The sequence below is a fragment of the Rattus norvegicus genome, chromosome 9, assembly GCF_036323735.1.
Source record: "Rattus norvegicus strain BN/NHsdMcwi chromosome 9, GRCr8, whole genome shotgun sequence".
NCBI classification, from domain to species: domain Eukaryota; kingdom Metazoa; phylum Chordata; class Mammalia; order Rodentia; family Muridae; genus Rattus; species Rattus norvegicus.
This window is the reverse complement of record NC_086027.1, coordinates 98,654,573-98,667,731: the sequence shown is the minus strand read 5'-3', so window position 1 is coordinate 98,667,731 and position 13,159 is coordinate 98,654,573. Positions and strand designations below refer to the sequence as shown.

At 46.4% G+C, this 13,159-nt stretch overlaps 1 protein-coding gene across 1 annotated transcript; it reads right to left on the bottom strand.

Moving 5' to 3' along the window:
• Positions 1-2,870: 2,870 nt before the first annotated feature.
• Positions 2,871-12,701, bottom strand: Cops8 (COP9 signalosome subunit 8). The gene is made up of 8 exons (NM_001013227.2): positions 12,574-12,701; positions 11,633-11,703; positions 10,572-10,620; positions 9,362-9,494; positions 5,808-5,915; positions 5,047-5,109; positions 4,406-4,453; positions 2,871-3,811 (listed from the first exon to the last, which is right to left on the bottom strand). The coding sequence occupies exons 1-8, from the start codon at positions 12,649-12,651 to the stop codon at positions 3,732-3,734; spliced, it is 630 nt and encodes a 209-aa protein (NP_001013245.1). The 5' UTR covers positions 12,652-12,701; the 3' UTR covers positions 2,871-3,731.
• Between the last annotated feature and the right edge of the window lie 458 nt (positions 12,702-13,159).

Here is a 13,159-nt window from a genome sequence, read left to right as displayed (position 1 = left end):
TCTTGACTCCTTTTCTTTCCCGGCTCATCTCTTGCTCCTTCCCTTTTGAAGAAGTTAATTTTAGAAGCTGCCATTTGAATTCTTTTCCCAGCTCTTCAACCAACTCAGTGTCACTGGACTCATTGACGGAAAAGTCATGATCTCTCAGAAGCATCATGTTTGTCTTTTTCATGGTGCGGCATGTGTGTGTGTGGTTCTGTGTTGCGACCTGCAGATCTGTTGTGTTTGGTTATCTCTTCTGGACTTATTTGGGCATCTTCTTCATAAGCAGCCAACTCTGAAGGGATACCTACCCAGAACCACAAAAGGGAGACAAGTACTTGGCACCACATGGACACTAAACTGATAAGAGCTAGAAACACACTCAAAATTGAAAATTAAAATAAAACACCAGCCAATACATAACTGAAGTCCACAGAACAGAAAATGGGCAAGACATAAGGGACTACGGCATGAAGTTAAATGGGGCAATGTAGAAGTAGTAAAGGAAGGAAACAGGAAGCAGAGAAAACAGGAAGCAGAGAAAACAGGAAGCAGAAGCAGAGAGGAAACGTAGGGAAAAAGGAAGGGGGAAGAGTGTGAGGTAAGAACCGATTCCCCGGGGGTTGGGGATTTAGCTCAGTGGTAGAGCGCTTGCCTAGCAAGCGCAAGGCCCTGGGTTTGGTCCCCAGCTCCAAAAAACAGAAAAGGGGAAAAAAAAAAAAAAAAAAAAAAGAACCGATTCCCCATGACAAAGGAGTAAACACACTTGATAAACCAAGGAGAGTGAATCAAAAGTGTTTAGTTAAACAATGAAGTCTAGGACTGGAGAGGTGAACCAATGGTTAAGAGTATCCATGTGGCAGCTCACAAGCACCTGCAATTGCAGTTCCAAGGGATCTGACATGACACCCTCCTCCGGCCTCCATGGGTCCTGCACATATGTGATGTATGTCCATGCAGGCTCTGGCTTGTGTGTCCCCCACTGTTCCCTTCAGTGCTTCATGTGGTGCTGTGCTGACTGATGCCCACTTGCAGTTTTCCTAAGTTCTACACTAGCTGAGAGGCACACTCCCACCCACCCAGCCAGGAGTGAGGAAATGGGCTGTTTAGCACAGGCTTTAACTGTGGGGTGTCCTATAGGACCACTTTGCAGGTTATCCCTTTTCCAGTTACTATTCTGTCCCCCATTCTCCTGAAGGAGTCCCAGTCCCAGACTTCGAGGCTGTCCAGTGAGGGACAGCCCAGGACCAGCAAATGGGTCATGTTTGTGAATTTCTCTTGACTGTGGTTCTTGTAACCACACTGCCTTAGGGCCAGCAGTTTTCAAACATTGCACTGGCTCAGCTGCTTGGGACACTCGAGGTGGCCTTTAGGTGTTTCGACCCGGGAGCTGAGGTTTCACATACTCAGTGCCATCTCTACAATTTGTCTTTTATTTCAGTAGGAAATTCTCCAGTCTTCCTGTGGTGAATGTTGCTAACACAGAATCACATGGGAAGTCTCCATTGTTGAGAAGAGGCTGACTTGTAGGGGACTGTTCTCATTGTCTTACTTGATGTGGGAAGACCCAGCCTGGAAATGGGTAGCACCATTCCCTAGCTTTGGGCCTGGGACTGTATGGGTAGAGAAAGGCAGCTGAATATTAACCTCCCATCAATTCATTCTCTCACTCTTGATTGGTTTCTTGACTAGCTGCTTCAAATTCCTGCCTCAACTTCCTTGTAATAACAAATTCCGACTTGGAATTGTGAGCTAAAATAGACCATTTCTCCCCTAAGCTTTGGGTCAGGAAATTTTTTCAGACCAATAGAATAAATGACAGCCAAACTTGGTACTGAGGAAGGTGGAGTCATTGCTGTGACCTAACCATGGCTTTTAAGGGCCTTGGTAGGTGTTCAGGGGAAGAATGTGGAGGTGTTTTTCGTGTTGGACTGGGAAAATGGTGGAATGCTGGATGCAGGGCTCAATAGTTCTGTGGGGGCGTGGAATTGTAATGGTGCCAGAAACATGAACAGCAGAGGTCTGGCTTAGAAGACCCCAGTGGGAAACAGCTCCATCAGTAACTGGGCTGGTGGCCATCCATGTGGTATTCTGGCCAAAAATCGTGCTCAGCACGAGATCACCTCACTCCATTCCTAGCTTCAGTTACTCACAAACAAAATCCCCAACCCTGACAGGACACAGCTGGGTTCATTCCAATGAGCTATTAGAAACAGGAGCCATCCAGTCAACTTAGGCCTGGGTACTGGCAGTGATACTGCTGGCTTTACTGCCCTTATTCTCAACACTTTGACTTCTGAAGGCTTCATTTCCTCAACTGTTAAACATTTTAACATGATTTCCCAGGATGAAATAAAATGCTAATTTAAAAGTATTTCCAAATGATTTTTAAAAAATTGTACTTCCAGAAGAGCCAATAAAAATCAATCAAAACAGGAATTAGGTAACTCATCACAAAGTCATAGGTGAGACAGTTTCTTTTAAATTAAGTTCTAAGGGAGGGGTCAGAGGAAAAGGAGGATGAATTTGATCTAAACACATTAAAGGCATGTATAAAATTCCCAAATAGGGCTGGAGAGATAGCTCAGTAGTTAAGAGCACTGTCTGCTCTTCCAGAAGTTCTGAGTTCAAATTCCAGCAACCATATAGTGGCTCACAACCATTTGTAATGAGGATTCGATGCCCTCTTCTGGTGTGTTTGAAGACAGCTGCAGCGTGCTCACATACATTAAATGAATAGATAAATAAAATATGTTTAAAAAAAATTCCCAAAAGAAAAGTAGTTTTTGAAGTTAAAGTATTTTTGAGACAAGAACAAACTTATAATGTGCCCACAGTTAAGACCAAGATATGAAATTTCTAGAACCAGCTTTAGATGAAACAGTTTACGAATTCAATTAAATATTTATTGAACAAATGCAGAATAAATGAACCAGGGCCGTTTTAACCTGAAGATACATTAACCAACTCAAATCTTCAAGGGCTGCTGCCATAGGAGAACAAAAAGAGATGCACTGAGCTTTTCTACACGGGGTCTGGATGCGCAGCAGGAGGATGCGCAGCAGGAGGGCTGCAGGCCGGCCCTCAGCTCAGGAGCTCCCTCAGCACACACTGCACTCCATGCTCCTCCCTTCCTCTGAAAGGAGGCATCAGAACTTCGAGTTTCCCATCTGCACCTAAGTTGCGTTCTCATTGCAGACTGTCTGTCTCATGCAATGGATGCTTGCACAATGGGAAGACAAACATAGCATTGACAAGCTCCTCCCCAGGAGACACCTGCCACCATCGGCTCTTTCTGATTCTACATCACTGATTCCTTGTTCTGGGAAGGGAAGAAGAGCACATTCTCCAGAGCACGAGTGACAATGTGGGTAGGGCACCGCCCAGGGCAGTCCCCAAATCCCCATCACTTCAGCTAGAGGCCAGTGCTAGGCAGGAGTGTGTTGTATGCCAGAGCGCCCTCTCGCTACTTGAAGCAGGACAGCTTGTGTTCGGAGTCCGGTCCTTGACAGAAACTCTGTATAATACTGATGGCTCCAACCAAAGTGATCAATACAAAGGAAAACTGCTCCAAGGACATTCAAAAGTGTCTGAGGAGAAAACTGTACAATGCGTTTCATCTTCTATGTGCATTTTATCACACCCAAAGGACACAGAGGTGCTCACCCTGTTCCGAACTCAGAATAAAACTCCATGTCTGTTTGCCAGTGACAGGGATTGAAGGTGAATCTTGAACTCAGAGTGATCGATCAGTTTTCCAAGAAAGCCACGTAATCGGTGAGCCTGGCAAGCTGCTGCTCGTTGGGGATTGGCGGAACTGGGGCAGGCTCTGCAGGACAAAGAGGGATACACACTTTAAATAAGCTGGTGTATGGCAGAACATCCACCTTGCCATCAGCCTGTGGAGGGAGGTCTAACTTTCTTAAACAAAAATGGCTGCCAGAGGCCTGGACAGTTCAGAACAGCAGGCATGAACTCTCCATTTTGGCAGGCTGGTTGTGTCAGACAGACATGAACACATGTCAGGACAGCTGGTGATGCTGCAGCGGGCTACGTAAAGACTCAAACGTCTGCTGTGCTGCGTTTCTTCAGACCCCAGCTCTGCCTGGACAGCCCTTGGAGGACTAGGGTAAAGAAGACATCTCATGTGCCTGGTCCAACCAGAACACGGCACTGTCAACAAGTGACAGCAGCACAAACAACCTCAGGGATTTACACACCAATGCTGGATTGGACTGTGGGGGCCCTGGGAATATAGTCCAGAACCCCAGAGGCCATCAAATTAAGGACAGGAAGGCTCTGTGGCTGGGCTGAGCTACAGGAGCCTACAGCTTTCTTACAGCCATGCGTATCACTACTCATTACAGAAAACAGGTCAGCCAACAATGCAACACTTAAACATGTCCGGTGTGAAAACACATACCTGATAAGGGAATAAACCTGTTCAAGGAAACATCCAGGGCTCCAGGGGCTAAACAAAATAAGAAAGACAGTTACACACAACCAAGAGAAGTCACATCAAGACCTTAATGGCTCACACCCACAACAAACAACTGATTCTCAAGTGGAGACACGAATCTGCCCTCTTTAAACACTATCTGTTCAGTCTTCCTTATAGCCCATGACTGTGGGGCTGGGGCTAAGCACTGACATCTGACAAATAGCAGGTGCCCAGAGCAGGGGAAGGGAAGTAGGGTTGATGCAGGAGGACGGTGATGAGGGCACGGCACCTGACTCTGAAGACTGGGGAGGACAGTCCTGCACCCAGGAGGAAGCAGCCCAAACAGGAATGAGCATGTCCTGAGGGTGAGATGAAAGGGCAGGGATGCAGATGGAAACAATGGGGGCAGGGGCAGGGGCAGGGGCAGGGGCAGGGGCAGGGGCAGGGGCAGGGGCAGGGGCAGGGGCAGGGGCAGGGGCAGGGGCCTGGGCCCGACCTGAAAGAAGATCTAAGCAACTAATCCAATCAGTTACAGGAGTCTCTCGTAGGTGACCTTCAATGTCACTCTGCTCTCATATCAACTGTTCAATGCTTCTGTGTCAAGTGTCTGAGGTCCCACTTACCTGGCTTCCTGGGAAGAACCATTCTTGTGGTGGAGTCAGCCTGCCATCCTTGTTCCAACACACCTGAGAGTGCAGAGTTCACACAGATGGGAGAAGGGCACAAGCAGTGCATGACCCAGTCCCACCCCCTCACCATGTCATGTGTGGGATATTTACTAGGTTACTACAGACAACTTATTTTTGAAATATTCTACAAAATACCAAAGGCCTCTCAGGGGCCAATAGAATTACGGACAGATGCTTGGTCTTCTGGAGTAGTAGCTAGTTAGTCTAACTCCAAACAGACATGAGAAATTTCTATGATGACTCTCTTAGTGCACAAGTCCCTGGGTTTAATGTCCCATCCCCAAGCCAACTGCTCACAAAATAATACACCGCCACCCATACTGCCACCTCCAGCGCCTGCTGTCCTGTGAGCCTGAGACTGCTCCAGCTCTGGAAACTGAAGAAGAATAGTCAATACTCTACACTTATGGGCTCCCATTTTAGCTGGAGAATCCAGACTGTCAATCACCGTAAACAGTGTGACCAAGTGTACCCAGTGTTCTTCCACTGGGTTAAGAGTCTCTCTCAGCAGGCGTGGGACTGACTTTGAGTAGGTGCTACACGGAAAGCTATGTGAGAAGTGCTTTATATCACTTCCTCAACAAACCCACCACCCAAGTTGCAAAAGCATTGTTGTTCTAGAGTTCTAGAGCCACAATGAACCTATGGCTTACATCATTTCTGTCCCCTATATGTAACCAGCCAGCTCCAAGTACCTTTCACAGCCTCTTCCACAGGAAGTCCGACAAAGGCTGCAAAGTCGTCTGCGATTATGGAGGTGTATGCTTGCGAGACCAGGGCAAAGGCACGCCTCCTTGTTGCATCTATTGTAGGAGGAAGGGACCAAGAGAGGAGGACACGGCTCTATCATCCAGTTTCTATTTATAGGCAAGACTCGACCCACCAAAGCAGACACCACATGCCCAGAAGGTATGAGGGACCCTGCACTCTGTGACCGCACACATTCCTCTCATCAGACTGCACAGGGACAAAAGCTACAGAGACGGAAAACAACACCCACAAGACCCCAGTCATAGGAAAGCAAATGTTCATGAATTTAAGGTGCAAGCCTTTTAAATCTCCTTTGCTCCATTTCTCTTGCAAACACTAGGAGGAGGAACACCACTGCCCCTCCCGGGAGGGTCTCCGATAAAGCATCTGTTGGTGCAGATGGACAAACCTTACCCCCAGCACTTGTTCTAACTCACAAGTGTGCATTAAGTCAGGATCCTGAGCCCAAGCCTGAAGGTCTGCTCTCTAGAGAAGTGCTGCCAGGCCCCAGCACAAGAACTCTTCCTGCAAACAGTCTTCTGCATTGCCCAGACTCACACTGACATTAAGGAAATTCCAGAGAGACAATTGCCCCATCCAACACAGCCAGTCTTCCTATTTAGTGCCCTTTTGGTAATACTAGGGCTTCTCCAGAAGGCTGCCAACCTGGCTAAGAAATACTCAGATTTTATAAATTACTCCTGAGGGCTGGACGTGTAAAATCAACCCTTACCACACTGAAACTCCCTCTGCACTCTTAACTAACCAATGTAGGTCCTTGCAGGAACCTTTTGCTCCTGAATAGTCCAGTCCCTTAGCCCAGACTACTCCTCCTATTCCACTCTTGAGCTCTGGGCCCCACTGTCTAAAGGTCTGAAACAGCCCTTGCTGTATTCCTGTGAACATGGGCATACTGACAGTACTGCTGGAGCCAAAATGGGGCATGACCTCAGCCATAGGCTTTCTCCCAGGCCTCAAACACTCCAGACAATGGCCCTAAAAATGGCTCAGTGGGTAAAGGGACCTGCTACCAAGCCTGGAGACCTGAGTTTCCATGTGAAGATGGAAGGCAAGACCCCTCTTACCTCTGCAGTCACACACATGAACAACACACGGATGCCATGTTGCATTCCCTCATTCCCCACCGAGGACAAGGGACATTTAGAATGTCTCAAGAGGTGCAGAGATTTCCCTATGAAACACTCAGTGGGAAAGAAGCAAGGCAGCAATGGCAGGAACACACATGCAGCATGGAGTACGCGCCAAATCTCCTACCATCTAAACTTACTGTCTTAGGTCAGGTATTTTTGGTCAGATTTTTGGAGTAGGGAATACAGAGGGGCCAACCATGAATGGAAGAAGAGCAGCAGGTTGTGGAGAGGCAGGAGAGGTCTAACAGGCAGAAGCAGGCTTTCTGGTGACAATCAGCAGCCACACCCTTGCTCTAGCTGCCATCCCTGCACAGCTCCGTAATCAGTCCTGTTCTACAGGCCCTCATGCCATCCTTCAGGCTGTGTGTGAAGACTGGCTGCTTGAACAAGTGCTCCCTCAGTGCTTTGCCAGCCCTTTCTGTAATAAAGAGCTCTCCTACCAGGCGCTTCAGCCAAGATGTCTGATTTCCTGGTAGAACTGACTGGTGCGCACAGAACTGAAGGTGCTATCATTTGAATGCACTCTGCCCCCACAGGTTTGTGTCTCAACTCTTGTCCCCAGCTAGTGGTGCTGTTTGGAGACATTGTGGAACCTTAAGAGGCAAGGCTGTGGTTGTTCTTAACTAGCAAGTTTATCATACACAGAGAAACAAAACTTGAAACTCTGAACAATTCCAATTTGTTCTAAGACTGCCTTTCCCAGGCTGGCATTTAGAGAGAAAAAGGTGTATGTACCACTTAGGGATCAGTACCATTTCAGTCTCAAGAAAATCTCTTCATGCATAGAACAGAATAGTACCTCAGGTATGACCAGTGTTTACAAGTCACCTCTTCAATTTTGTCTTACAACACCAGCAGGTGAATGTACAGAATGAGAACTTAAAAGCCCGGCTCCAGAGATCAAGCTCCAGCATGCTACACTAGACAGGACGGGTGTCTGTGGGCTGGAAGCAACTCTTAATCTCACAGGTACAAGGCGGTACGAGAAAGAATAGAGTTCACACAAGAACACTTGCTGGATGAGTTGGGAGCTCCTATCCAAATCCTGCCAATGATCTTGCAGTTCAGCACCAGGAAAAGGCAGCTTGCATCTTTAAGACTGTACTTACTACTTTTTGGGCTGACCTAATCCTGTCAATCCCACCTTTCAGTGACTCCTCCCACTGATGTTTCCTAGATTAGCTTGCGAGCTGTCCCAGGGCATTCGCATGACCTCATTCCATACTCCCTCCTCCCCACCCAGTCTACCCAGAAATTCTGCTCTTGATTCAAAGCAGCTCTTTCTGTTTTGTTGTTTATACTGTTTCTTTGAGTGCTGATCCAGGTACTAAGGCAAAGAGCTGATTGGTGTAGCTGCCTCCAGGCAATCCTTACCCTCTGCTTCCTGGTAAACCAATGTCCTTACCGTGCTGAGGAGGACCTGCCCACCAACTGAATGAATACCCAGTAAAGGCAGGTGGTGATGAAAGAAATGAAGGGACAGGAAGAACTGAACAACGTAAGAGAGCTCACTGTCTGAATGTGTGTGTTGGGGCTAGAAACTTGGCTCAGCTGCTAAGAGTGTGTGCATTCTGCTCTTATAGGACTGGAGTCTATTTCCTAGCTCCCATGCTGGGTGGGCTCAAAACGTCAGGGAGTCCACCCCAGAGGATCCAATGCTGTCTACCTGAATTGGATCCCCCTGAACAATGAAAAGAACACGAGTGACCCAGAAAGACCCTAAGCATGAGAACGTGAGAAAGGAAGGCAGCAAGGACAGAGCTATCATGTGTCAGAGCCACACCACGCCAGCCTCTAACATCACAGAGGAAGTGAAAACACAACTGAGCCTCTAGGCGCTGTGATGGTTCCTTTTACAGGATCTAGAGAGGGGACATAACAGCTATCAAAGGCCGAGGCCGACAAAGCCCAAAGTCCAGCTGCTACCTTTGATTACTGCCTGGTTCATTGCCATGGATTTTTGATTATTACCTGGTTTCATGTTAGCAGCAAAGAAGACTCTCACAAGGCCACACGTGTGATACCCACCAGTAACCAAAGAAGGAAAGGACAGTAGGGACCACACACGAGACCCCGTCTACCACAAAAGCAATGATGAAGAGGATAAGATATTGCAATGACACAACTGCAACCTGGAATCCAGTGACAGCCTCTACTCCCGATACATTCCCAGCAATGAGATGAAGAATCACAATTAGCATGGATCTAGCTCAAATCTGAACGGTAGTCCCAAAATCAGAACTGTCTACTTTGACAGTACACACTGACACAGCAAAGCACAGCAGAGCACTGTAGAGTTCCAAGGACAGCTTAGTGCAACATGGCTTTTAACCGCAGGAAAATGCTACCTCTAAGGGCTTCCATGATTGGCTGCACAGTCTCTGACCACTGGTGTGCGTTGATGGTCGTATAGATCCCAGGGAAGTCTCTTTGCCAGATTCGCTGTCCTACTGACCAAATTCCCCCAAGTTCAGAATTTGCCTGCAATAAAAAGTGTTGTCTTTGAAGGTACCTGCTCTGTAATAACGAACATATCTTCAAAAATTATCAGAAGTGACAGAATTTGTTAGCTGTATCATTAAAATACACTCTATTCATTTTAGGAGATGAAATTACTTTTCTAATAGATGTATCCAGCCCGCAGGTCACAGGGCCAACAACAGGTATAAAATGTGAAACCTTTTCTTTTTGGTAGCTTGCATGCCCAGTTCTAGACTATGAACTCTGCAAATAACATCATTTTGCAATGTCCAAAGGTTGGATCTGCCTGATTCTAAAATGCTGTGAGCAGTTATGTCAACAATTTCTATAATTAATGTTTTTATTGCAACAACATGAGAAAGTAAAAAAAAAAAATTTCAGAATGAAGTCTGGGGATCAATTATCATAACTAAGCACTGCTGCTTAAATTTAAGATGCTAGCACTTCTTCATGGGACAAAACTACCACCAGAAAGCTGATTAACAAGGCCCTGTCAATTAGAGCCTACTTGCAGAGTTCCCATTCATAACAGCTCATCTGTTTCATTCTTATAAAGAGAATGGGAAAGGAAGTGAAGTAAGTCTTACTTCATTCTACCTGGCAAGACACCTTTCTCAGGTCATTTCATTTCATCTCCATCCCAAGTAAGAAAACCAACTAACAGAGTGAGTGTGATCTTAATACAGTGACTATCCATGTAAATAATGCCAGTTTACAAATAGACATCATTACAGCAAATTAAGTAGTCTGCTGAAATTCCTCAGCCCTTCAGCCACCTCCTAGACCTCACTGGCCAGTGTGAACAGACCGGTCCACACGGCAGGCCTCATAAAACCATCATTACATAAACAAGATTTCTGAACCTCCCCGTTAGAGACCTGCTGGTCTGAACCTCCCCATTAGAGAGACCAGATGGTTTGAACCTCCCCGTTAGAGAACCTGCTGGTCTGGAACCTTAATATTCACTCAACAGTGGCTTCAGTGATATACATGAGAAAGAAAAGAGGAACTGGATGCTGTCATTTAAGTAAATGCTAGTATTCTAAAAGCAACAGGGGACACTGCAGGAGTACTTACAGACTTTATAGCAGGTGGTATCCTCTTCCAAAGATATCTTGCATTATTCCTAATGTACACAAAGATCAGTTTAAGCAAGTCATCTCAGTCAATATACAGAACGATAGGACCTAATGTAAACGCACAATAGAACACCTACCAAAAGAGGCCACGGCACAACTCAGTTCTATATGAATTTGTTGAGGAAAAGCGGTTTTCCAGAAAAAAGGACATGAAATAACTTTTATTCAGGGTAATTTTTTTCATTTTTTTTGCTGAATTTTTAAAAATTAACAATTCAGATCCTAAACTACAGCAACAGATTTAAACCACGGACTTAGATACAAATGTGTCCATTTAAAGGCTCTGAGTGTCCCTCTCAATATATGTGTTATATTTTTGGAGCCATTCTCCTACTGAGTGCAAAGGGGTTGGAACAATCATAGGACACATGATCACAAAGCAGAAATAACTCATGTATGTATAATGAAGAAACTGAGCTTAGTTTCTGTAAAAAATATCACAACGGGTTGTTCGGAACCACACCAGGCCTCTATTCTCTAGCCCTCTCAAGCTTCTGCTTCCCACCCAGGAAGACTAATTCAAACATATCTAATCCTTCCTGGCTCTCCCAGTGTTCCCTGCCAGCTCCAGCTTCTTCGCTTCTACTGAGTACAAATTTGCTTTGCTTTGCTTATTTGATTTTTTGAGGCAGGATTTCTCTACGTAGTCCTGGCTGTACTAGAGCTGGATCTGCAGACCAGACCGACCTCCAACTCAGAGAGCAGCCTGCCTCGGGCTCCCAAGTGTGGGGAATTAAAGACATGCACGACCACCACACAGTCTCTGAGTAAACATAAGTTAAAAAATAAACACCATTGTTTTTATGTTCCATTGGTTCGTGATGCTAGATTCTCAAAAAAACTTACCATGTTTTTTAGGGGTATATAAAACACACACAACAACAACAAAGAAAAATCTAGCTTAATTATTCATGTGACTGAACAAGAAACAGATACAACATATTATGGTAAAGGTAACCTATCTGTTACTGCATTATCAGTGCAAAAGGCACTACTTACATGTCGTTCTGCAGCAAATACAAAGCGAGAAGCTGACCATACACTGGCGGCGTGGCGATTCCTCCAGGAGCCTACATAAACAAAGGGGGGGGGGGTGGGCACCTTATTTCCCAAAAACGTTCAGAAAAAAGAAAATTAAAACTTAAAAAGTAAGTTTTCTAGTACTACAGATGCAGACAAATGCTGAGGGAAGTACCACAGATGAAAATCTGAGCTTAGATGTTGTGAGCTGTTATTGATCCCCAGTGAGCTATCAGTTTCTTTCCATATTCACAAATATGTAATGCCATCACCTGCTGAAATTCCTCAGCCCCTCAGCCGCCTCCAGCACCTAACTGTCCAGCTGGGAACAGGCCAGTCCACACCAGCACGGCAAGCCTCATAAAACCATCATTACATGCACAAGATTTCTGAACCACCCCGTTATTGAACTAATTAGTCTCAAATTTAAAAAAAAGTAAGAAATACTTCCAACAGGTTCTTAATGCACTATTTCTCTGCCCGTTATTTTAAAAGGTTAAGTAAGATTAAAACAGAAGACTACCAACGGGTAGTTATGGAGGTCTCTGCTCAATCTTTATTCGTTCAACATGGTCTGCGGTCTGCTAAATGCTCATCGACAAGCTGCTGCTGTCCCCTTCAGTCGGTGAGCCCCCTGCTCTCCCTTTTATTTTTTGTTTTGATTTTTCGTAGCCCAAGCAGGCATCGAATTTACCAGCAATCCTCCTGCCTCCGCCTCACGTGTGCCCACGGGATTCCTGTGACACTGCACCCAGCTTATTTAGTGAACTTTTTATCTTAACATTATAAATGGAAGTGTCTCCTGATTATAGCCAGAAACTGGGGCTTGATGAACCCGGACTGTGCTCCTAGCAGGCCGCGGCCTGGCCCGTTACCCTGGAAACGGGCGCCCACCCGACCGCCGCACTTTGCCGCACTACCTCAAGCTCCTGGTTCTCGCACTGATCCAACAGCTTTCTGAAACTGAAGGCGTTGTCCGCCATCACCGCCACTGGCATCTTCCCGGCCGCTCTCGCCGCCGCCACCCCGCCTGACCAAAGCACAAGCTGGCCCTCGGGGCGTCGCGCCCTCGATGACGTAAGAAGCTGGCTCTCCGTACGCATGCGCAAATGTGTCGTCATTTCCTAAGCGACGCCGTGGCTGAGAAGCAGGGCAGCGAGCGCTCTGCCCCGCCACCTCGGTGCTCTGGAGGACCTGCTCCAGACTTGGAGGAACCGGCTTTCTAAGACAGGCCACTGTCACTGGGAGGGGCTTGGCTGCGGCTTGGATTCTCCGCCCAAGGAAGGAAGTGATAGTGGGACTGCATCTTTCACAGCCACAGTCGCCGTGGGAGAAAAGTAAAACCATTGGACCTCCACGTGTTTTGAGAACGCTGAACTGTACTTCTAAGCTAAGGTGTTAAAGAGGAAACTCTAAACCCGAAACTCTTCTTGGCTTGTGCTATACACACATCCCTTTTCTAACAATGCACTTGGCAGCCTGAGGATCTCACCTACACCTACTATT